This window comes from Rhea americana, unplaced genomic scaffold (assembly GCF_003343005.1).
Source record: "Rhea americana isolate MKP2758 unplaced genomic scaffold, rheAme1 scaffold_90, whole genome shotgun sequence".
Classification (NCBI taxonomy): Eukaryota; Metazoa; Chordata; class Aves; order Rheiformes; family Rheidae; genus Rhea; species Rhea americana.
Genome location: NW_028187089.1, coordinates 3,491,214 through 3,516,829, shown reverse-complemented (window position 1 = coordinate 3,516,829; position 25,616 = coordinate 3,491,214). Strand labels below are relative to the sequence as shown.

Below are 25,616 nucleotides of genomic sequence, written 5' to 3'. Positions count from 1 at the left end.
GATGAGTGATCTGAAATGCGGGTGTCAGCACTACCGACTGACCATCCAACCAACCAACCACCACCCGTGCACTACAGCAAACAACCTCCATCCTGGCACTGAGATCCAGGAGCATCTGGACAGAAACTCCCAGATTATTTTAAAAGACAAAACTATGGAGGCTTTCAAATTTGGGCTATTTTTTTAGCTGGGGGCATGGGATGGGGGGAGGAGAGGAAAAGAAGCCAATGATAACTAAATCTGAAGCTTAACAAAAAAGCTGACCAGATTTGCCAGAGATTTACATTTATCCTTAAATCTTGTATCTATATAATTTCTAAAAGCGGGCCTACTTGGCCAGTACCTGAGCAGGTACAGAGCAGTGTCAATGCTTGGTGAACGATGGCTCTTTGCTACTGACTTGTAAAGTGCTATTTATTTTGTGAGGCTGAAATAAAGCAAGTTATAAACGAAAGTTTGTGCATGGCAGTTGGTGAGAGTTGGTGCACTTTTGAGGGAGAAAAAGAAGTGTATGTGTTGCTCTTCAGAAAAACATTTGCAAGATTGGCCATGGTATTTATAAAGGAATGATTAAGGACTGAACAACAATAACTAGTCAGCGGTGTGGTGTTGCCCTCAAGTGGAGATTTTAGTAATATCCTGATTTTCTACGTTGTCCTGCCCTGAGCATTTCTGAAGTTTTGTGATGGGCTTAAAGGAAAGCCCTTAAAACCACAGTGATTTTTTCCCCTTTTTTGCAGCTTATTAAATAAATAGAAATTGAAAGGCAGATTTGTTTGAAGTGACTGGTAAGATGGTATGTTACCTGATGAACCCTCAGTAACTGCCATTTCCCATTCCATGTTACAAAGTTTGGAAAACAAACTTTAAAATAAATATTCTTGCTAAGCAATGAAAATAGCAACCTAGAGTTTCAGCATACCTTCATGTTTGGATTATCATGTCTCTTGGACTGAATGGTATTAACAGTATCTTCAGGTGTACCTGCTGGGCACAGCCACATGAATTCTTTTCATCTAAATTTTTGTCTCCTTTACTTTGGAAGCTCTGTTAAGCAAGTCAGGTTATGATTTTCACATTTTCCCAAATCCTTCACCATCACTTGGAGAGCACTGGAAATAGCAAGCAGGAGTTACAGGTTGGGATTTTATACTACCCATTCAGTCTTTTGATTGGAAAACTTTCCTCACTACACCAATACTAGCAAGGATACCAGTTTCCTATAGATCAGGATCATTTGAGATGTCTCCGTTCAAAGCATCATTATCACCATCAGCCAAAGTCTACCAGTCTGCAGACACAGATAAGCCATCCCTTACTACTGAGGATATCTGAGCATTTTTGAGTTGTTTCTGTAGCGCACAAATTCACAAATCACTTGTGATCCCTTCTCATCCTCTCCAGTTCCCTAAAGTGATGAACCCTTGTGATACACCCACTTGCTCCTCCTATTCCCTGTACTCTGATGACTCCTGTGTAGTTGTGACTGCACAAGCTTACAAATCTGGCATATGATCATGCAGTCCATCAATAAGAAGCTGCAGCTTTTGGTTGTTCTATTGTTGATGTTGTTCATCTGTTTGACTTACCTCTGCTAACAATCAAGTATTCTCCCCTATGTGACTTGATTTTTCCAATTTTTGGAAGGCATGCCAGAGGCACTGCACAGCAGGTGCCACCATTTCTCTTCTTCCTCTTCATACAATGTACAATAGTTGTTAAAGGCATCCTCTAAATCAGACACGTTATCTGGCAAAGWTCTCTCAGTCCAGGACTAGATCTCTGATCTTTCTGATCTATGTCTGAATCAGGCTATAAATCTGCACCACCAGTTCCTTTACCTGATTTCCTCTTCAAAATACTTCTTATGAATAAATCCTACAGAACCTGTCAATACATTTCCAAATGCAGCCTTTTGCTAGGCTCAACTGGCATCCAAGTGGTATACACTTAATCAAGATCCCACAGATTTCAAAATTTTCAGCTGCAATCACTCGCAAAGATCCTACACACTGCGTATTCACAAATAAAGCAGACATCAGGCCTTCTGGCCCCCCTACTACTCCAGACAACTGTAACAACTCCCTAACAACTCCCTAAGGAGCCACCCAGTTACTATTTCCAGAACAAGTTTATGAACCCTACTTGACAAAACCTCTTACATTCTCCACTATTTAAATGGTGGGAAATTTGTGTAATAAAACCCAATGAGAAATCTTATGGAAAGGGTAGATTATATTTATTTACAAAAGCTCTAAACCATGTCCTGAGACCAGTGTCCTCCTTTATCAATATAGGCCATTCTTTTAACCTTTTGCTTTGTTGTTTCTTCCTGTGCTTTCACACACATCTCCATTATACTTCAATCATACCAACCTTAGTATTTCTGTTACAGATGTCTGCACTAGGAGCTGCTCACTGCTTTTCTGTTCCACACATCTCTCAAGGCTTTGCTTACAGATGCTCATGCCACGTGGCTTTTTCTCTAATGAACACCCCGCTGTTAAGAGCAGTCTCTGCAGGCCCAGGGCTCAGCTCCCCTCCACATTAGCCTGCCATGGTTCAGCCACAGCTGAGCGCTGCCTTGCCCCTGACATGTGCTGAAGGGACTAGGTGCTCTCCAGCCAGCCCTGTGGGATGAATCCCCCCTTACCTGTTCTGGTGGCACAGTGACTGTATACATACCGGCACCCACAGCTTTGCTCCAGCAGGCAATTGCCTCTGACAGTCTCCACGCATTACAAAGTGGACAGAGGAGTGAGAGGGGTCCTCAGCTTCTCCCAAGCCAAGGATCCATCTCCATACTCCCCCTCAGGGGAACACAGGAGGGGTGTCCAAGTGTTGTACATTCCCTTTTCCCTCATAGAGGCTCAACTCAGAGCCAAAATTTATTGGAACATCTTTTCCTCGTTAGGGTGTTACTATTAACAGACTCCAGCTGCTATTACCCACAGGAGATAACTAGGCTCAGAACACACTCACTCACTCATATGGGTCATGCAGTTGCCCTCAGAGCTATGCAGGGACAGCAAGGCCCAGGAGGCTGACCCTGGCACTCTGAGGAACGAAGAGTTGCATCAATGCGCCAGAGGCTTCTAGGAAGGCATTCAGAAAGTCCCTCAGGATCTGCTTTTCCACCAGGTGCAGGTATGATCCCATAGTCTGTCTGCACAGAGCCGTCACTGCCTCCTTGGATGTGGTCTGTGTTATGCAGCAGCTGTGCTAATGGACTTAGACTGATTCAGCAGACTCATGCTGTCCTGAGTTTATCAATTCTTGCAGATGCCACGGCACTGCTAGTCCCCAGAGTTTATCAATTCTTGGGAGACTTCCACCCGCTATCTCCTAGCACATACTTTTCCTCTCTTCAGACTGTTGTTTTCTGAGAACTGTTTCTCCATCCACCCTGACCATACCCATTCACAGAGAAGGGGCATCTAGAACACAAGATTTCATCCCTGAGCAGCACAGCTACAGCTGTGAAGGTGCAGTACCTTGTGACAGTTCCCAGGTACCAGCTGCTGGACGCATGGCTGAGGCTGGTAGCAAAGAAAAGCTCATGCACTTGCAGATAATCCTCTTGATGCTATGAGGGGTGGCCAAAGCCACGGAACTGTGAGGGCAGCATGGAACACACCAGACGAGCCATGGACTCCCTGCTCACAGACAGAGCTGGATACTAGGTGCATTGTTGGAGCATGTGTCTGAAAAGTGATTCCTTCTCAGCATGGCTGTTGGACAAACCAGCCCAGCTCTCCTTAGACTGGTCCCTGGCTGCTCCAGGCAGGAGACCCTGAGGGAACAGGGCTGCAGAAGGGCAAGTCCTAACACATGGGACCACAGCTGGACCCTACTAGCCTTGGTGGTTTTTACCTTGAGACCTGACTCTGTACTCTCACTTCCAGCTGCCTTCACTTAGTTTGATATGGGGCCATTTCCTTTCAAGTAGAATCTTCTTCAGACTGCACGAACTGGTTACCTTGGGCTAGGAAGACCCTCTGTCCCTGAGGACTCAGTCCTCGTGCAGGACTTACTCTGAGCTCCTGCACCCTTGAGAGGACAGAGCAATGGGATGGACAGTGCTCTGGCATCAGCAGGTCAGTGCAAGGCTGCCAAGCAACCCACCACCAGTCCCAACCCCCTGCCTTCCTCTCTCCAGCCCCTCCTTGGGGAAAGGGCACCTTGATCCCTGCCGTGGGGCCACCCCACACCTCTACCAGCTCTTGTAGGGTGGTGCTGAGTCACCCCTGCCTATCTTCTTCCCTCCCTCCTTGCCTCCTCTGGGGTGGTGGGGATTCCTAGGCCCCTTCACCAGCACTGGGGAGACAGAGACAGTGGCCTCACATGACAACCCCTGCCATGGGATTTGATCTCCCCCACTATCACTTGCAGGCCTCCATCCTTTCCTGGGTCCCCTCATCAGGATCCCCCTTCCCTGGAATACTGCTCTCCAAGGTCCCTTCTGGGATAGGGGGTCCCCTTCACCCCACAATAAAAAGTCAGGCCCAGTTGTTCTCAATTTATTTTAGTTGGAGGGGAGCAGCAAGGATCCAGCTTATGGGAGGTGGCCCCTGGGGGCAACATGTGGTGGGTTTTAGGGTACATATGGGCCACAGTGGTCTCCTGTGCCCTCAGGTGAAGTACTGGTGGTACAACAATTTTGGATGCACTAGGATCCCAGATAATGCTGAGTTGCTTTCCAGGTGGAGTAGAACTCCTAGGGAATCCTGCTCTGGAGGCCTGCACAGCCTTACTCAAATCTGTCCTAAACGCAATCAGGGTAAAGTGTGAACCCTCTCAGCTCCCAGTGCATGCATGTCTGTGTGAGAAAGCTCATGCACTGACCCTAGACTTAACCCCAAATCCTACCCTTATCTCAGTGTAATCCTCTTTTAACCTTAGTCCTAACTATAGACCTAATTTTTCTGTCTGAAACACCTCTCCAGCATCATAGTTTGAACCTGAGTGTGTGCTGTGCTCCAGAACAGCAAAGAAGTTTAACTATAACATGAAAAGTGTCCCTAGTCTGGAAGGCTGAGTAACATCAAAGAACTTTCCCTAGGTCCCAAAGTCACCTGAGTACAGAAGATTACGGACCAGGCAAGCACTAGCCATACTGAAGCCCTGAACCCTAAGCAAAACCCTCAGCCTAATCTTGAACCTTATTCATAAGCCAAAACTTAAACTAGCTCTTAATGGAAACCTACTGTGAGGGTATGGTGATCCCAAAATATTTCCCTGTGGTTACAGACTTCATCTAAGCATGCTGAGGGCACCTAAACTGTTTGTGAGAGAGCAGGCCCAAACACTTATTTTGTCCCACTCTGTCCCTAGCCCTTACAGTCACCCTATTCTCAGTGCCAGCCATAGCCCTAACCTACAGCACAGACTGTAATATGCTGAACTGCATTTTCTACCCTTATTATCCTGCTTACAGTCTCCATCCAGTGCTCCTGCCTCAGTCCTGTCCCTGTAAGCCGCAGAAAGGCAGGGGAAGCTCCACAGAGCCCAGGTGCACCTATCCCAGCAAACTCCTGCAAGTGCAATAGGTGAGGGCTATTTTGGACTCTGTGTCCCATCTGCTGGGTAGACATGGAGCTTATGTGCAGCCCTCCACTTCAGAGATCCCCTCTGCTGCTCCTCAATCTGCTCCAGTTTGCTGCCCTATTGCATTGGCCTGGCAGTCATTTGGAGGGTGAGAGGCTGTTCTCCCCAGGCAGGAATGTGGTGAAGCCACCTGGCAGTCTGCCACCCTGTCTGTTGCTAAACCTGAAATGGGTTTAGCACAAATGTATTTACATATTTCTCTCACAATTCCCTATATCAGCTGAGTGCCCTCTTCAAGTGGCCTGGATGTGTGAGCTTCCAGTTGCATAGGGCAGGAGAAAGTCAAGTGACCCAGCTCCGGGAAGTGAAGTCTCAGACACTTATGAGGCAAACCACAGACCACAGAGGCTCTGCTGTGCTGAAGGCACTACACCATTTCAGACTTGCAAACAAGCTACGGCATGTGCCAATGGCTTTTTGGCCTGCTGGCAGGGCACGCTCACCTACAGCTATGAAGCCACGCATGCACGGCCACAGTTTTTGCCACACAAGCATGCAGTTCTTTGTTGTCATATAGCAACAAACCCATGCTCTGGAGCCCAAGCCTACTGTTGCAAACCTGCAAACACATCTCCCACTGTAAGGCTGCCACTAGAACAATTTGGCACATTTACTGTTAGCAAAGATGTTCCCACAGAGATTCATACTTCCTGCCCTTCTCTACTCCTTCAAAGTGGGATAGAGGACTTATTTTTCTGGCAGAAAGCTTGCCCAGTTCTGTCCATGGAAAGTAGCACTGGGAGCTATCCCAAGCTTGCTACATGCCAACGTCCAGGTTTAGGAATGAGACACTGCTGTAAAACTCTGATGAGACCTGGTTTCTTTCCAGGGTGCAAGACTGACTGGGCAGCGGGGATGGTGGACTCTTCTCTGTCAAAGACTTGCTCTCTGTGTTCCTGAGAAAGGAAAGAAAATACAGATGCTATTTGTAGACTGCTTCTATTGCTACTCTCCCTTCCAAATGGGCTGCAGTAGTGACCCCAAATATTTGCCATATCTTTGTACAATTTCAAAAGGGACATGAAGTAAGATTGTCTGCAGTTTGACGTTATCTTAACTTCTCTCGCAAATTAAACAGTTAATTTCACTGGGCTGGAGTTTAGGAGTTCTATTATGATTTCTTGTATTGACTTTTCCCTATACTGTTTGTGGTGTAAACACATAAAAGTCCTCAAAAGTAGTTCCATATACCCAGCAAATGGATGGATCACAGACAACCTCACAAACTCTTTTGTTTTCATCATTACATAATGGTATTTCATCAAAATGTACATCAAAATTTATCTTACCATGACATATATTATCTAATATCGAAGAGTCTCACTCCAGCCTTTTTTCAGTCTTGGCAAAAATGCTCCTGTCTGCTTCCTGACACTGAGAGCTTGAAACTATTTTATTATGACTTTCCTTTTTTGTGATTATGATATTTTGATATTTTTGACCAAAAGATATCTTTAACCTTCCTTTCCTTCCCATTTTCCCCCATTTTTGGGGGCGTGGAAGAGCTATACATTGATGTGTGGCTGTACCATCACTGCTTTGGGAAATTCTCTGCATGAAGCCAAGGAGCATCTCTAAGTGTCACAGTAAGAAAAGAGGAAAGCAGAATACTGAAATGAAGTTAGTGTATAGTATTACTTTGGTTGAATCACAGAAGGCTGAAGATTTCAGGGTACAGATGACCACGAAAACTATGATCTGCCATGACCCATACAGCAAGATGCAAAGTGATCTTAGGCAGAGGGCAAGCTCTAGGCACACTGTGTCTTTAGGGGCTGGCATGCACACTTCAGAGGGAACTGGCAGAGTCCTAAGGTGGCAGAGTGCCAGAAGGATGGAAGGGACTCTCATCTTCAAGTGCTGTCCCGGCAGTCAACCCCCCCCCCCACACACACACACGTGCTCACGCCTATTCAGATGCACAAAGGAAGGGTAAAAAGTGCACAAGAATGCAGACAACACCACGGGTGAAGAAAATTTGGAGACTGATAATGGAGCTGAAAGTAGAACAGGCAATGGTGTATGACTCCGAGAAGCTGGGGCAGTGAAGAGGACTGGGAGGCTGGCAGGACAAGAGCTTTTTAGATACATGTATGAAAAGAGGTGTGCAATGGAGGAATTCTTGTGTAAGGCAGATTTGGGAGAAGGAGAGAGTATGACACAGGCTGGGGAGAAAGTGGAATAGGAAGTTCCAAGAGAGAGAAAAGATCTGGGATATTTCAGCTGATGGAAGGCTCTAGCGCAAAAATGAAGGATTTTAGATAGCGAGTTCATAACTGAAAGTGATAAAAGGAATAGGAAATATTGATGGTAAGAAGAGCACATGAAAGACCGGGAGGATTTGTCTGTAACTTGCCAGCAGTGTTGCTGTATGAGCCATGAGTGTTGCTGTATGAAGGCTTTGCCCCTGCACAGCAAGGCACCCTCCAGCAGCACTGCACAGTGTGTCTCCAGGAGGACTTACAGCACGGTTTTGAACTTCCTGCACAACAGGTACTTGATGACATCGGGGTCTGTCTGAAATAGTCTCCTTAAGATGTCATGTTGCATTTCTGGAGAGACCTAGGAAAGAAACACAGATACACATGACACCTCCTCCTCTCTGAGGGAAAACAAGCAGTGATAATCAAGACAATAAGCTGCAGGGCCAAAAGGACTCTATAGCAATACTTGCTCACAAACACTCTATATTGATGTCTCCCAGGGAGTCTGTATGGAATCCTATCCCATGCTCTTCCCACACTAACTCCCAGTTCTTTGTCTCTCTGTAGACATGGGAGAATTGTTTCAAGGCTTTTCAGGGGCCTGAGAGGTCACATTCCCATAGATCTACAGAAAATGGCCATTTCTGATATTTCTGTGAAATTTCCCAAGTCCTCTTGAAAACCGAGGCCAGAAGTGCTTAGTGTATATGCTGCTTATCCAGAATATTTCTTCTGGGGTTTGGAAACAGCTACACAGTCTCAGTTAGGTTGTTCCCAAGGAGAACAGACTCTGCAGAAGCACTATAGTGCAGCATCCAACTGCATCACATCCTTTGGGGCCTGCTTCAGCATGCCTGAGCCCATGCAAAGCACCCCATGAGACCTCTTTGGCTGCAGGCCTCAGTGCATACCCTGCCGGGCCACTTGTGCTTGTCTGCTGCTTCCACCTCGTAATCTACGCTAAAAGTGACCCATCTAGTGTTCATGCATGGCATTACACTCTTCCTGTCCTGCATGAGCATCACCAGAAGGTGAGGAGAAGCGCTGAGCCTACAGGGGGGATCCCAGTCTATCATGCTTCCCCAGTACCTGCTCTGGACAAGGGCAGAGCAGAAAGTGCTACGATGAATGCTTGAAGTCCAGCTGAACAACTGGCTAGAGCCGGACTTCCCTGGGCCAAGACCGACAGTCACAGGCTATCCAGCATCTGCGCCATGACTGCTCCAGGAACCTTTTCCTCAGAGGGACATGCCTATGTGAGCTCAAAAGAGCCTCACTCGCCAGCCCTGGAGCACAACATGGGCTTGAAGAAGACAGTAGGGAAAGTGGGTGGATTAGAAGAGAAGGGCGGTTGTCCCCCGCTCCAAACCAGGCACTTGGTAGGCAGTCAGGTCTGGCTGTTTGGGCCCCATCAGATCTATAACAGAGCCACGGTGCTGGAGTCCCATCTGCATCCATTACCCTGGCATTGCTAGCTCTACTTCCTGGACAGCTGATCCCCCAGGTAAAAGTTGTGTGTGCCATCAGTGACGTAAAATCATTTTGTTCAGCAATGGTAAGGCCATATCTAGTCACTGAGTTCAGTTTAGGGCTCCCAATACAAAATACATTGCCATTGCCAAGCTGGTTGAAGGCTGGAACACAGGTGGTACAAGGAGAGGCCAAAGGCACTTGGTCTCTTCTGGCCAGAGAAGACACAGGAGGATCTTACTGCTGCCTGCTACTGTCTAATGGCAGAGGGTGAGAGAGAGTGGAGCCAGATGCTTCCCAGAGGTGTCCAGGGACAGGATGAGAGGCCATGGCATAAGCTGAAGCAGGAGAAATTCTGATAAGGGAAAAATTCTTCCCTGAAAGATGGCACAGCCCTGAGACAGGACCCAGTCAGGTCAGGGATCTCCTCAACTAGAAATGGCACTGATCTAGCTTCAGAGTGAGCCTTGGTCTGGTTGGACTAGAGGCTGCCCACATGTCTATCTGAACCTTAATGCCTTAAAGAAAGCCATGTTGATGCATCCTAAAGTGTCCCTCACACACACACACTGCCTCTCCCCACTGTTACTTCCTCCCCCCTCATCAGTCTAAGGCTGCACTGCCTGCTCCCCATGCTACATGCTATCACCTTTCAGATCCCTTCTTCTAGGATATCCCATTCCCCCCATCACCACCACAAACAGGGACATTGGAGGTCAAGTGCTCCTGCAGCTGTTGCTAGTTAGCCATTTCCTGTCCCAAACTAGCTCAGTCAGATATCACAAGGATGGAAGGTGTGAGAGGAGAGAGGAAAGAGGAGAGAGGACATGTTCATGGCATGACCCAGCATTTTAGGGGCCAGTAACAAGCCATCTCAAATTAATATTTACACTTGACATGAGGAATGGATCACATCTTTGCAAACTAGCTCCAGTTACCTGCTACTAAGTACAGCTAGAATACATCCTCATTTGTACTGCCATTAGAGAAGACTTCAGAGTGGAAGAGGCTAGAAAGGCCTGCTCTGAGAAAACCTCACCTACCATGAACAAGGCCTGGTAGTGCTCAATCAACCTCTGGAGCACCAGTATGACAGCAGTGCTGTCTTCAATGTTCATGGCACCAGACTCCTTCTCTCCAGGCTTCTCTTTCTGCAGGATGTTGGGGCCAAAGATTGTGGCCAAGTTTGAGACTGTCATTTTATTCCCAGGAATCTAGCAAGCAAGCACAAACAGAAATTGCAGATTACAGATGCAGTGGCATGAAACATCCCTGGATACCCCAACCCACCACTGGTCAGGGACATGAGCTACAACATAAGGAAGGGATGTTGATCTAGATTCAATCTGGCTACAGGGCCAGCACAAAAGGTTTGTGGTGCTGAAGCACCACTGTCTCCCTTTCCTTGCATCAGGGCCTCCATTCCCATCTAACTCACTTTCATAACCCATATCAGAAAATAATCAGCATTTTTACATCAGGTAGAGGGATAGTGTAGTGGTTATCACATCTGCTTTATGTACTGAAAGTCCTGGGTTCAAGCCCTAGTGGAACCAGCACCAGGAAATGTTTGGGAGGTTGGACTAGATGATCTTCGGAGGTCCCTTTCAACCTTTGTGATTCTGTGCCATACAGATCTTGTGTGCACAAAGTATGTTTGCAAATTTTTTGGTGACTTAGGTTTAGCTCAGTTGGTTAGCATGTGGTGCTAATAATGCCAAGGTTGTGGGTTTGATCCCCGTACAGGCCACTTATTTGAGGGTTGGACTAGATGATCTCCAGAGGTCCCTTCTAACCTTACTGATTCTATGTTTTTATAATATAGGACAAAGCCTTTGTATCATGCAGAGACTTAGAGCTCTAATTGTCCAAAGAAACTAAAATCAGCCTCAGTACATGATAAATTACTAATGAAAGTTGGAGGTAGAAAAAAAAAAGCCACAAAAAAGCCTTTTGTGCTGCCTGAGCAGACACACAGCCAGGTCTCTCTGGGGTTACTACAACCCAGAAAATCACTTAGCTGAACTGAGAGCAACCCAAAAGACAAGACTCATCATAAAGGAGGAGATTTAGTAACAATTTTAGTTTTGTTTTTATCTCTAATTCTCTCCTTTTTTTTTTTCCTTCTATGTTTTAAAATGCTGCCTGTACCAGTTTCTGTAAAACAAAACTCAACCCTGAACAACTTTCCTTAGCTCTTTCAGGGGCATTCACTGTTAGGACAAGGCCTAGCACCTGAGGACTCTGATTTAGAGCTCTGGTTTATGTAGGGTCCCATCACACTCCTGGTTTAAAGAAGTCTTTCTTATTCCAAACTGCATTTTCTGCAATTGCTATAATCCAGGTCCAGAAAATGTAGCTGAGCATTTTCTGATGCCTCAGGCAGGTTTTAGTTGAGGTTAATCTGGACCCTTCATTCTCTAATTTCAATTTTGCAAATACAACCCAGCACCACAGGCAGTTGCCATATTTTCAATCTCTGCTATTCTTTCACCTTGAGTTTGGGAGCATTTGCCATGCTGGTTTGTTAGGGAAGTGGAGTTGCATCTCATACATGAAATTGCTGGAAGCAGCTCCAGCCTGTGTCAGTATTTTTGGAGGACGAAATTTCCTCTGTGTGCTGACAGGCCTCACTATCCTGGAAAATGCCCCCTATATGTGACTCCATGAGCTGTGATATCCCCAGAACTTCAGCACAGTGATAGACCTTTCCCAGGGCTCAAAATGTACATGAACAGACACCAGGAGTCTGAGCTGCCAAAGGACTAAGCCAACCTGGGCTTGTGAAAAGCTTTTATTTCCCACAGATGCAGGCAGGATGAGCATAGGAACCCAGCTCAATAACCTTTAGGAATTCCTGGCACTTGTACATTGTTTCAGCTAAGAAAAAAAAGAGAGTGCTAAAAAAACTTCCTGAAAATTTGAAACAAAGAGTTTCTGGCTTTTTTTTTTCCTTAATAAAACATTGTTGTTTCTCTAGTCAGTGTGATACTTCCTTCCAGTGCCTTTCATTTTAGTGAGGAATAGTAAAGTGTTCAAAACCAAGGCCGGATATGCCTTTTCCTATCAAAAAACGTATTTCCCTGAACTGGTTTTTCATTTTCTTGAGAGTTGCCCTAGAACATTTTTTAGTCCTGTTTGGTTTTGGCCAACAGTGCGAAACAACTCCTTCTTTATGCTGTTGACCTTTTGGGCCAGCCTTACCTCTTGGCCATCAGGGCCCTGGGAGCTCTCAGCATGCTGGGCCACCTTGTTGAGGAACTGTAGAAGCCGGTGCAGCGTGTCGCTGTGGCAGGGGGGTAGTAGGAAGAGCAGTAACTGGAGTGTGGCAAGTTGCACTGGACCCTCCATTGCTAGGTAGAGAGCAGCCTGTTACTTAGTGCAGATCCTCTCCTGCCCGGTACCCATCTCCAGCTGGACAGGCTTAGACACATCTTGCCCATTCTTTAAATCCACAAGATCTGGAGAGAGTCAGACTATGTCCCGCTCTTTAGCTAAAAACATGTGATCCTGGCCAGTATGTCATCCTGAACATCTAGGACACCCTAGAAAGGGCTGCAACATGATTGCGTTTGGTACCGTACAACCCAAGACTGTCCTGGGCTGGAGGGACTGGAGGAATTATAATGCAGTTATAAAACAAAGAGAGCAGAGACTGCAACAACCACACACAGCAACACCATCAGATCAGTCAAGGCAGTTACTCTTCCAGTGACTTGGTATAGCAGCTCTTCCTCAGATTTACATTTCATGTTTCCTGCCTGTTCTCYGCATATGCTGTTTACTCATAGCTCAACTCACGCATATACACCTGCTTTTGTTTAAGACATACAAGAATGATTTGTTTTTTTTTTTTTCATTTTCATATGTGGAAACTTTTGATTTATATGGGTTTTCTGGAAATAAATACCGCCGGCTTTTATTTTTTGACAAACTTTGCACACAACAGAGCAAGAGGAGAAACTACCTTTCTCTTCACAAACCTAATGTGTTTCGCACACCTTATTTGACATTCATTCATCATAGGGGTTCATCATGTGTGCTCAGAGAACTCACAAACCATGATATTTCTGAGAAACAGTGATCTACTGCAGCCTAGGTGTAGCTTGCTTAAAGTGGAGGTGAAATGAGCTTCAAATACGATATCTTTTTATTCCACTTCCAGCTCTTTTATTGACTCTTACCTGCTCCTGGTGTGCTGACCAAGAAGTTCGGAATGAGGCCATTTACACAGTTTATAGCCAAGATGCTAGGGTTGTTTCAGGCAGAGCTCTGAATCCATCCTCAACCTCTCTGGCATTGCTTGTTTCCCTAACTCAGGGATTCAGGCACTGAGGCTGTCAGAAGCAACTGCCTTCACCGTGGTTAAGAGGAGAGGCTAGACAGGGCAAGCATGCCACATAGCTGCTTCCTGGGCTCCAACTCCAAAGCAGACCTCAGAGGGGTCATTCTAGCCCAGTCATTTTCTGATCTCTTACTCATTTTGAGTGCACCTACATCTTGTACTATGGGGTTGGGTGAATAAGATTTCTGCATTCATCTAATTCCTTTGCAGTTCTGTAATCTTGTTCACATCCTCCTCAGCCTTCTCCTCTCCAGAGTGAAGAGGCTCAGCCTTGTAAGGCAGTTTCTCCACCCCTCAGTTATTTCAGTTGCTTTCCTTCACTACCTCTCCGAAGAGATGGGGCATCCAAAACTGTGCACAACTCTCCAGGTACGGGTGCCCCAAGATTTGATGTAGCAGCTAAATGGCTAAAAACACTCAGTTTTGTTCTCAATATCCTCTCAGATGATGTCCAACCTTTTACTGCTTTTTCTGGCTGCACACTGAGCTGATGATTTCAGAGCACTGCCAGTGATGGCTACACAGACTTTTCTGTGCTGTAACTGCCCATTCCAAGCTCAGTACTGCATAGGCCCAGTTCAGTTTGGTTTTCCCTTGATGCATTGCAACAACTTTATCTACAGTGATGCTCACCTGCTGCCTATTTTTTGCTCACTGATTTGGTGAGGTCTTCCTGGGACTCCTCAGGATTAGTACAATACCTGGCTACTCAGCAAAGCTCTGTATCATCCACAGACATGGAGACAACACTACAAGCTCCCTGGTCACGGGTGGAGACGTTGAATAAAGCTGGCCCCAGCACCAATCTTTCTGGGACCCCACTGCTCATTCTTCTCCATCCTAAATAGTGGCCACTGAAGCCTGTTGTGGCCTCTCCTCTAACTCAGCTCGCTGACCACAAAAGGACCTTCCCTCCTATCCTATGTCAACTTAATTTTTTTTTAATAATCTGTCAAGGGACACTTGTCAAAGGCTTTTTGAAAATACATTGACCACTGGATCTCTTTTATCCCCATGTTACTAGTGCCCTTATAGAGTCCAGCAGGGCAGGATGGTGGGATTTCCCTTTGCAGAAGCCATGCTGACTCTTTTCCAGCAGACTATGTTTATCTCTGTGCTCCCTGATCTCATTGTTCATTGCAGACTCAGCCTTCTTGTCAGAGATGGCTGGTCYGTAACTTCCCAGATACACTCTACAGCCTTTCTGTAGTTGGGTCTTACAAAATCCTGAAGGAGGTAGCAGCTCAAATTATTGCAGATTTGCAAAAGACCTGATCAGCAAGCTCAGATCAAATACAATATATGAGTTCACATATAACTTTGCAAATTCTACATCTAGGACTTCAAATAAAAGACTATAAATTAGAGACAGCACAGCCACCTCCAGTGAGGATGCTGTACTGGTCTGCTTTTTATTTGGGAATCTATTTGCTGTTTTTTTTCCTTTGATATAGGTTTCCCCTCTCACCTGCTGAGATACAGACCACTACTGCTTGTTGTTCAAAGTACAGCACTGCACAAATAGAAAAGATGGGCACTGCAGTCAGCCTTCCATCTTCATCACTATCCAGGCTTTTCTGAGCTCATTGAGAAGATCCCGTGTTGAGACATGCCTCAGCCTCAGGATACGTTTACCCTGAAGGAACTCAACAGTACATACCCATGACAACTAGCAGACATACCTCTAGCCCTATGCCTTTGCTCTGGTGGTGATTTCAACAAGGACAGCTTTAACTGTACACCTGCTTTGCAGTGTAGGTGTGCTGTATGCTTAGGAACTTGTGCTGGAGAAAGAAAAATTGCCTCATACAGTCTCCCAAGCCCCTGTACACATCTGTTCCCTCCACCGTGTACCCTGTCTTGCTCTCTGACATTGCACAGTGCCTGAAGCAAGTCCATTGGTATTCAGCTGCTCAGTTTTGATGTGGAAGCAGGAATTCAAGGATTTGAGAAATCAAGTCTGAGGAGATAAGGATGGAAAAGGGGAAGCAAAGAGGTGATGAAGGGACCCAAGAAAGACTGAGGATGGGAGCTGTGGAATCTGCCTAAAAACTCAGTCACCTGAAATGAAGACAGTAGCCAGACCTAAGCAGAACATTTGCAAGGACGCCTTTGCAGATAGTGCAAACATGCAAAAGAATGCCAGCACAGCTGGGCTGAGCTCCCACATAGCACAGACTGAATTGTGCTGGGGCCTAGGACTGAGCCAGGCAATTGCACAAGAACTAAGTTTCCTCAAAGATCTTTTTCCTTACAAAATCAAGACTGCCAAGTGCACTATGCAGAGTGGGAGCAATACATCCTGGGTACTTACATGCTGTGCTGAGAAAGGCTTCATAGAGCTCTCTGGGAATCAGTGAATCTGGCATGTCACGAAGAAACTCTTTGAGCAGTGCGGCCACATCATGAACGCTTTGGTGCTCATCCAGAAAAACATCTAATCCTTGGTCAAACTCTTCCCTCAGCTTGAAGATGGACAAAATGAGAATAATAAAAGCAACAATTAATTATTCCTTTTTATATGAGCTATGATCAGTACATGAGCTGGCTGGCTACATTCCTGGTTGGCCAGGCTGCACTCCCCTGATGCAGGAATGTCTAGAGAAGGCAATCCTACCAGAGCCTAATWGTCTGCTTCTGCCACAAGGAGGACTAGGGGACCAGGAGCTCCTGGGTGGTGAATGGACCCTACAGGAAGCTCTGAAATGCCCATGAGGGGACACAGGCTTATCTGCTTAAGGCAGCTTGGAGACAAAAAGCAGAATGAAGCCTTCTCTCTATGGCTGGGAAAAGGCTCCAGTAGCTGGCAGCTGGGCCACTGTGTCTCCCTGTACTACCTGAGCAGCAGTTTGCAGCCTGTCAGTACTCCAGACRTGCCTGTGACATTTTAGACTTCCATATGCCAGTCTGCTTTATTCATTCCCCTGTCATACAAGCGTCTGTCCTCTGAATGAAGTACTGCTACAGAAGRTGCAGTAGGTGTTTTGCTTTACCTGCTGAACTCTTTTCTTGGAGCTCCCAACTCGGAAGATGCCCACTGTCTGGAGACCTGGGAAATAAACGGATTAATGCTCTGCATACACACAACTCCCCACAGTGCTGGCTGGCCCTCAGAGCACCCCAGGTAGGTTAGCATCATGGAAACAGGTCTGTTTTACTGCATGTGGGGCTGTCTGTCCTTCCTTGCTTCCAGCAGAAAGGATAAAAATAAAAGTTTCAGAGCCATGAGATTTACCTGGGATTAACAACCTGTGGGTCAGGGACAAGAACTCACCTTTAGTCATTTTGAGCTTTAAACTGAATTCACAGGGGAATAAAGGCCAGAGGACACCAGGAGTAGGTCACTGTATGGGTGACATTTACTTCTCTGTCCAGAGGCTGCATCTAGCTGAGAACTAGCAGTGTAATCCTCCACAAAATCAGCTACCTCCTCTGCTCTCTGGAAACTGTGAGGCCAGATTGCCCCAGCTGAGTGCTTGCTGCATGTCTATTCTGGGACTGGCCATTTGGCTGGAGAGAAATGCTTCTTTACCATGCATTTCAATGTGTTGGCAACATCTGTCCACAATCCTTGGGACCTGCCATGTGATAGGGTTGAGGCTCAACATCTTTTTCTTGCCCCGGCTTCTCTGCAGATCCAACTCATGGGGATGTGACAACTGCAGCGCCTCCAACAGTTTGGAAGTGTTGTCACTCAGGTCAGTGATGGAGTCCACGGACATTGCCCCCTGAGATAAAGAACAGAGGCAATTTGCAGGGTGGCAGAAACTACCCCATGAGATCCCAATACACCATAATTACTGTCACTGCAGAAGTCTGTGGGAAAGGCAAGAATCACCTCTGAACAAATGCAGAGGACTACAAAGAGCCTATCTTGAGTTGCAAGAGAACCAGAGAGAGAGACCTTTCATCTCCCAAGTATCCATTTATACACACTGCTCCTAGCTGACGTGTTTCTAAACATATCCTTTTTAATGAGGGAAAGAGGAAACATCTCCACATCTTTCTTCTTTGACTGTGCAACATGCTGGATTTAGTTACCTGTACTGGAGCTGCTCTACACCAAGAGTTATAGTCACTTAGCAAGAAGCAGGCCTAGGTCTCTGCTCCAAAGAGATGAGTCAAACAAAACCTGAGCTATTACCCATTTCCCCTCACAAAAAACCAAGATTAATATCAAGAAGAAGGTGGCCAAGGCCAACCAGCTGCCCTGTCTTCCTTGTCCTTTGATGCAAAGGGAATCACTAGTGAAAGCATAGCAGTTCAGAGACATAGTTGATGTCCCCACAGTAGTGAGGGGTCTCACCCTGCTGTGAGGCCAGGGAGCCAACATGACCCACCATCAGTGACCRCAACTTCTGATGAGAATTCAGCTAAAGAAGCAACTGTTCTGTGGAGAATTCATACCYGTTCATAGTGTTTCTTGCCAAGTCTTGATGCAAGGGATGAGCAGAAAAATCCACACTACTGATGATGAATCTATACTCATCTCCAACAACTTTTGGCACCACAGCCAGGTCTTTTGGTAACCTTAGCTTTCTTCAGCTCTCAGGCTTGATAAGAGCTGAGCTATCAGACAGTGGTGTACCTTCCATCAACCATCTTTTGGATGGAAGTGGCCCCTGAGTGTGTGAACCCTGTCCATCCCATTTCCTCCAAAGCAGACATGGACCAACCCAGCGTGCAGCATGAATAATTCACATTCATAGAGACTAGATCCTGGGAAAATAGGTTAATTGCTGAAGTCAGGGCCTTCCTCAACTTGCAGTGCCATCATAGCTTGAGATTGCCCCATAGTTTAATTCATTTTTTCAGTCATACCCTTCTCTGGCTCCAGGAGCTGTTGTCACGAAAAGTAGGGGAAAGCGGCTCCTCAGAGAATATCTTGCAGGGCACCAGCCCACAGCTTCTGCCCAGCGGAGACCTCTTCTGGATCTGAGCCCGAAATCTTATCACTGTCGCTTCCACCTCCAAGCAGAGCCGACGACTGCTCTTCACTTCTTCCTGCAGTTGCTTATACATGCGATCATTGTCAATGACTTGGAATAGTGGGATCCCAAAAGTCTGAGGAGAGCCATCTAGGGAGAAGCACAGGATAAATGGAAAAGTATTGCTAGCAGCAGAAACAAAAGGGAGCTGCAATAGCATAGGACAGCTGCCAAGAACACATGTGCACACCTGGCTAAAATAAGCTGCATCAGCTGTGTCTGTTTGAGGGTGATAGTCTTGATATTCATGGCATTTTTCACAAATAACCTTTCCCCCTGCTGCACMTCCTTGTAGATTAAAGGAAACCCCTGTCTTACTTCCAACCCCCACTTCCACCCTGGGCCAAGGGCCTTGCAACTAAAGCATGAGACATGTGAAAAAGGAATTTCTTTTGTAAAATATCCGTCTGCTGCTTAATAATGTCCTTCAGTAGACTTTTCTTCATATGCATATAACTGGTGACTGTTAATTCCCACCAGACCATGCTCTATGCTTCCATTTTCCCTGRGTTTGTGGCTGGCATCCTTCAAGGGACAATAAAACCAGAACCAGTGAGATTGAGGGGTGGAATACACAGGTAGAAATAAGTATTATACCTACGTATGTGAACATCTATATAAATGCATCAGTGCATACACATGCATGCATCTTTTTCATATGCTCTCACATATTTGTATACATATCATTACTCTGGAGAAAAGCAAGACAACACGGGACGATGTATCTTATTGAATTTATGCAGGCTGGGCTTTGCAGTTCAGCTCCATCACAAATCACCAATTCTGACATCAAGGCCCCAAAAATCTAGGTAAAAGGGAAACTATTCACCTTTCTTCTCCTTGGAAAAGTTCTCCAGTTTCTGGCGGATGGACTTACTACCTTTAGGGCCAGCTACGGGGAGAAAAGAAAGCAAAGGTTATGTGACATATGTGACAGTGGTATAGCTGCTTATTAAGTACACTTGACCTGCACCCTCAGCACAGCTACAGGCATCTCACTAGGTCAAAGAGATGATGCGTGCCTGGGAGGGCCCTAGCCATCATCCAGAGGGGAAGCACAGGGCCATGTAGGATGGTGTGGTGGACTTCAGCTACCCAGGGGAAACAGCCCCAGAGAGGAGCCACCTCCCTCTTCTTAGACACTAACCTGAAGGAGTAATCCAGCAATGCACAACAACTACAAGTTAGGGTGAACTACCGAGGAACCATCAGACAGCCAGCAAATTAACTGGCACTACTCAGCAGAGTCAAAGTGAGCCACAGTTGATCTTTCAGGTGGCACTCTAGCTTCCTACACCCAGCTGGAGGAAACTCCTGATGCTAGAGTAGCTACAAATGTAGTCTCTGTACAAGACATGCTCTGGACGACTGTGGTGGGCAGGACACAAAATGTAGCTGAGAACAGCAGCCATCAAATGAGTTCTCACACACCAAAGGACAGAGCTGTCTCAGCTGTCCAAATCTTAGCTGTCCAAAGGTTGTAGCTTAAAACTGTTCTGGTCACCTTTATATTCTGTCTCCATGTTATACATGACCCTATATTAATGGTGATGGTCTAGTAATTATTTAATGACTTGGAAAGATAACTCAGTTCAGTCTCACTACTGGAAAAAAAAAATACAGCCGTGGAAAAATGTTTGTGAATTATTTATAGAGCATAGACAAGTGAAGTTAGACAAAATAACATATCATCCAGAATCCCATACTTGTCCTAGTCATACCCCACTTTTAAGTATTCCTCAATTTGTACAACCAAGGATTGCAGTCAGCATTTTTTGCCACAGCAATGAACTGAAAATTCATTCCTTATACACTTTGCAGGATGCATCATACCATTCTGGCTTGTGTTCGTTAGTCTAAAGAATTCTCTTCTTAGATACAGCTTATATGAATGTTTGGGTTATTTAGTAAGATTTGGAAGAGAACTGTTAAAGTTGGTTGAACAGTATGTGCATAAAAGAATAGCACAGTTTAACTATTGCACAGCATCATATGTGTTGTTTCATTCAAATGACCAGATAGCAAGAAGATGGAGTACAACTTGGTGCCATAAAATACCCAGATAAGGAAACAAAAGGCCAGCAAAATTCAACAATTCCAGCACAGAGCCAGGAGGGGTAACGCAAGGCATTGAGGCAGAACATCACAGTAACTCTCTGCTCCTAAAGAGTGGAAAAGGCCTATCCAAAAAAAAGAGGTTGCCATCTCCAGTCACGAGGGAAAAGAGAAAGCCAGCTGAAAGCCTAGAAAATCATATCCTGAGTGCAGGGCACATGCACCTGGCCACCTGCAATGTGGATTCGCTGTCTGAAGGGGAAGATTGTGTTTCAGGATGCTTCGTCTCTTAAGAGTTTGAGTTCTTAACAGAAACAAACCAGGAGACAACAAATATTAAATAAACTGTTATGATCGCCTTCTCCAGAAAGCCTGAACTGGCATCTCCAAGACAGAGTAATGCATATGACCCACTACAAACCCAGTCGATAAAGGCAACCACTTTTTCCTGAGGTGTATTACCACAAGCTAAAGCTGTACAGCCTCCAAAAATTTMATCTTTCTGATTGAACCACAGACTTGTTCCTGCAGGACTGGCAGGATGAGATGTAGTGTCCATTCAGTGTTTCCTCTATAGCTGAAAAGAGCCATCCTGAAAACCTATTTGTTATTAAGGTCTCAGATGCTGCAGAAGTTTGTTGCGACAGAATGAGGCAAGGACCATGGGAAGGAGAAGAGTAGCGGCAAGGGTATCAAAACTGAAGGCTACCCTGAAGGATGGTTCACAGGGGGCTGCACACCTTGTGTTCCTGGTAGTCTAGGCCCTTCCTGGAAAAGTGAGGGTTAAAAGAGGTGCAGAATACCTTCTCCTTTATGAAAATAATAACAGCTACTCAATAGCTGTCTATTAAGGCAGGAATTTCACATTGGCAGCTGTTGGAGAACAAGTACAAGTACAGGTCAGTACATGGACCAAACAGGCATTTCCTGATTTTGTAAACTTATCCGTAAAACACTGAGATGGAAATGCAATGTTTTGGGTGCAATATTTTCATAGCTAATCTTCAACTGGAATCTTACACTGACCCCAGCCAACTGCAAAAAAGCAATAGCAAGTAAAGAKCTAAGGGCTACAAAGATGGACCAAAGGGTAGAGGAATTCACCAGGCAGCAATTGCTTCCTTCAGAGATCAGCTGAAGGTGGTGCCCAAGTACACACAAGGATGAAGATCAGGATTCTTCAGTGCCCTGTGCTTATCCTGCAGGAAGAGAGGAGCCCAATGAACAAAATGCAGCACATGTAAAAACAAGGAAGGGAATTTTATTTATTTATTTATTTATTTATTTATTGCACTGCACTATTCCCTAGAGAAGTTACTGCTGTTGCATATCACTGAAACCAAAATCAAAATGGCTCAAAGAAAAGAAAAGAAAAAGAAAAAGAAAAAGAAAAAGAAAAAGAAAAGAAAAGAAGAAAAGAAAAGAAAAGAAAAGAAAAGAAAAGAAAAGAAAAGAAAAGAAAAGAAAAGAAAAGATATATGTGGCCAGAGCCCTCTCAGAGACTATAATATGGCCTGTGGTGGGTGGTCCTGCAGCCCTGGGTCAGTCAAGCATTCTGGGAATAGTGGGGAGGGGTGAGGGGAGAGCAGTCTCTCATTTTCTCTTCTTGAAACTATTTCATTGCACAAAATCTTTGAAATATTAATTAAAACATGAAAAACTCAACTCTTGCCCTTACTACATAGATGCAGTTATGCTCTGGTATCTATTCACTGATGAGTATGAGGTTGAGGTTGGGCATTAGGAAAAGTGCCTTCCCTAGAAGAGTGGCACAGTACTGGGACAGGTCCCTGGAGAAGCTAGGAGGCTCTATCCTTGGGGGGGTCTCAGCCCCAGAGACCCTGGGCATGTGCTGATGGCAGCCCTGCTGTGAGCACACAGTCAAGCTGGCAACCCCTGAGTCCCTTTGTCCATGAACTGCTGAGAATATGCAACTGTACAACTAGAGAGCTATAGTCATCTTCTGCCCTGCCATGATACCAAAGAGTGTCCCAGGGAGGAAGCATTTGAAGCTGGTCTCCTGTCAACTCTTGTGTAACAAGTACGATTTGGAAGGAGTCATCCAGTCCCTTGCTAGCTACACTTGCTTGATTAGATGTGTGGACATCTGAGCATATATCCCAGCCATCACAGGGGACGGAGGTAGCTATGGGAACACAGAAAATGACTGTATTTCTATATAGGTCAAGATAGAGGATCACAGTCCCTATGGAGCTTCTATGTTTATCTGACCATTAATTTCAGTAGCCTATTTTCTAGCCTTGTATAAGCCCTATCTCAGCATCAGGACTTCATGCTGAACATTAATCCACAAATCAAAGCAAAGCTTCCCAGCCCAGTAGCATTAATATGGCCCCATTGGAAGACCTTGCCAAGTCCGGTTGCATCTGTTTTGGATTAGGAGACTCAAAAGCAGACAACAGGCAAGGTCACATTCTCACACTCCTACAGATGCAAAAAGCCTCCTTCAGAAGGCTGATGAGACCTAAGAGGCTCAGAACAAAGCAAGGAAAAAAATGAATCATAAGTCATAAGTAAGGGTCACAAATATCATCCCATAAATATCATCGTAAGTATCATGTTATGAAGTGCAGGAGTGTGGGGCTCAGAGGCCAGCCCTCCCTCAGCAGGAGCTGTTTTCTCTCATTTTCTACCTTTAGTCAGGCTGAGATCTCCAACAAGCAGCTTTTCCTGCAGATGGTAGAGGGCAAGCTCTTGCAGACAGGCTCTTTCCAACTCTGAAAGGCTGTGCAGGGGCACGGGTTGCATTTTGGTGCTATGTCCTGGCAGAAGAGCTGAGCTACAATTCCTCTGAAAAGCAAATATGTGAAAATTCTTTAAAAAAAGAGTCAGAAGCACATCATTGACACATTTATTCTGTGAGAAAAGCTGCTGATAATGCCATGCAGCATCTTCCCCGTGTGCAGAAGACACTTGCTCCTTCTTCTTCCTCTCTAAAGAGTTTGCTGAACTCCAGGCATCCCCAGCCACATTGTCTCAGCTGGAGCTTCCAAGTGAAGGACTTGGAGTAATTGGAGAGGGCACAGCAGATCTTAGCCCTGGCTCCCAAGACACCACAAGCTCCTTGAGGCACTTCATTCCTTGCTAGAGAGTTTCCTGGCCAATTCTGGTCACATCTTCTTCCACATGAAGCCCAAGATCAGCAGGTCTTGGACTTGCTCATGTACATTAAATGGGTCATGTCCTGATTAGCACATCCTGGAATATAGTTCCTGGCTAAAGTAAGCCCCTGGAGCATGCTTCATGGGAGCAAAGTCAGGACAGAGGCAAGTCAAACGATCTGCTTACCAAACCCAGATGGGTAACACGGTTCCAAAGCTCAACAAAAACTCATGTGAGAGAAATCCAAGTAAGCAGCACTTAGCCCTATCTGATTAACGTTATCTGTTAGACCTAACAGTCTAACATCATGTCTAACATGCTTCTCTTTCCCTCTCTCCATCCATCTGAGAGATGCTCAGCAAATATACAGTCAGGGGTTGGCCCTCTRTCCCAATGCATCCTCACACTGCACTTGCAGACTGAACCCTGAGCTGCATAGGTTTGTGGTCATTGGGATTGGCCCTAGGTTTGTTCAAATGCAGACCTTCTTCACTCCCCTCCTGGAACAGTGGCATTTAATGAAAAGTTTCTGGCTACGGCGGCAACCTGAGCGTTTCCCAGTTCACTTCACTTTTGCCCTCCAACGCACCCCCTCAAGTGAGGGKGTCTGAATCTTGCAGGGATCTTCTCATACGTGAATGCTACATTAACAAAAATCAGCAGCAGCAATCAATCTTAATACAAAACCAGCTGAATGCTACTCCTGACTCAACACAAGCATAACCAGCTGCTCTGAGCAGGAGTTGGAATGTGTTACTAGGCTCAGACTAGTCTTTTTAGGATACTTTATGGGCACGGGTTACTCCTCTCATTCATCCAAGTCTTCAGTTCCTATCACACACTAGATCCTCAGGTACAAAGAGTAACTGAGAACTGGCAAATTCCCAAGAGCAACTGCAGAATGGCTTGACTCATGCTCATTTGTAGTGGCTATTTAGCCTGGGAACATCTGGGCAGCATGCACACCACCACTCCCTCTCGCCTCTTACAATATATTGCCTAAGTCAGAGAGAGACTAAATAGATGTTTTTTTTTGCACACTGCAAAAATGTAGATTTAGCAATTTGCCATTAGGGTGATTAAAAGACTAGAGCATGGGGGGGGTTTCAGTCACATAAAACTTCTAAAACCTGAAAATCAAGGGACACTCCATTAAATATGACTTAAGGTCTTATTTTGTTTAAGCTGTTCTTCTCTATTGTTTTCCTCTATTTTAAATTTAAATTTTTATTTTTTTATTTCAACACTTAGCACTGAACATCATTTCATCTAAATCATTCACTTCCAGTATTGACCCATGCATCCAAAGCCTTATCATTACAGCCCTTACTCTCACACAGAAAGAACTACAGCTAACAGCAAATAGCCCTGGGCAGGTTTCAGTTGAAAACGCAGCTGCCCTATCTCCAGCAAGGAAGAGTTTCATCAGCTTTGAGGCAGTGATCACTGCTGAGCTTTTCTCTCTAGCTAATCTTTTCTTTTCTCTGCTGTTTCCAATGTCCTTGAAAGGCCAAGGACAGATTCACACCGTCTCCCCCAGTCCTTTCCTGCACTAACCTCTGTGCTTGTTCTGAGATGGTCACAGCAACTGCCTGGGAGTGTTGCTCTTCCTGCTGCAAGAGCTCAGGAGCCTGCCAGCAGCCCTGGTCCTGCTAGCATGCCTCTTCCAGTGSCTGGTGAACCAGAGGCACAGTCCAAGGAGCAAAAAGCAGTAGTAAATGGAAGAAAGAAACCAGGTTATCAGCATGTATGCAGCAAAGACAAGTGGTCTAAGTACAGAATACAGAAGGAGCCTTTGTAAGGAGGGCTTTAAAGCAATAGCAA

General features: G+C 45.6%; 1 protein-coding gene across 1 annotated transcript; it reads right to left on the bottom strand.

Annotated features, from left to right (window-relative positions):
- Nucleotides 1-1,227: 1,227 nt before the first annotated feature.
- On the bottom strand, nt 1,228-25,450 carry ARHGAP36 (Rho GTPase activating protein 36). The gene is made up of 11 exons (XM_085324328.1): nt 25,350-25,450; nt 23,324-23,480; nt 19,444-19,506; nt 18,448-18,704; nt 17,159-17,354; nt 16,620-16,675; nt 15,941-16,091; nt 12,486-12,634; nt 10,325-10,495; nt 8,072-8,169; nt 1,228-6,503 (listed from the first exon to the last, which is right to left on the bottom strand). Exons 2-11 carry the CDS (start codon nt 23,436-23,438, stop codon nt 6,365-6,367), a joined length of 1,395 nt encoding a protein of 464 aa, XP_085180454.1. The 5' UTR covers nt 23,439-23,480; nt 25,350-25,450; the 3' UTR covers nt 1,228-6,364.
- Between the last annotated feature and the right edge of the window lie 166 nt (nt 25,451-25,616).

Excerpts from the sequence above, each read along its gene's own strand:
- ARHGAP36 (XM_085324328.1), bottom strand. The coding sequence starts at position 23,438 with ATGCAACCCGTGCCCCTGCACAGCCTTTCAGAGTTGGAAAGAGCCTGT. Across the intron at positions 19,507-23,323 it reads AGATCTCAGCCTGACTAAAG|CTGGCCCTAAAGGTAGTAAG; the intron begins GTAGAAAATGAG and ends TTCTCCCCGTAG. Across the intron at positions 16,092-16,619 it reads CCAAGAAAAGAGTTCAGCAG|CTGAGGGAAGAGTTTGACCA; the intron begins GTAAAGCAAAAC and ends TCCATCTTCAAG.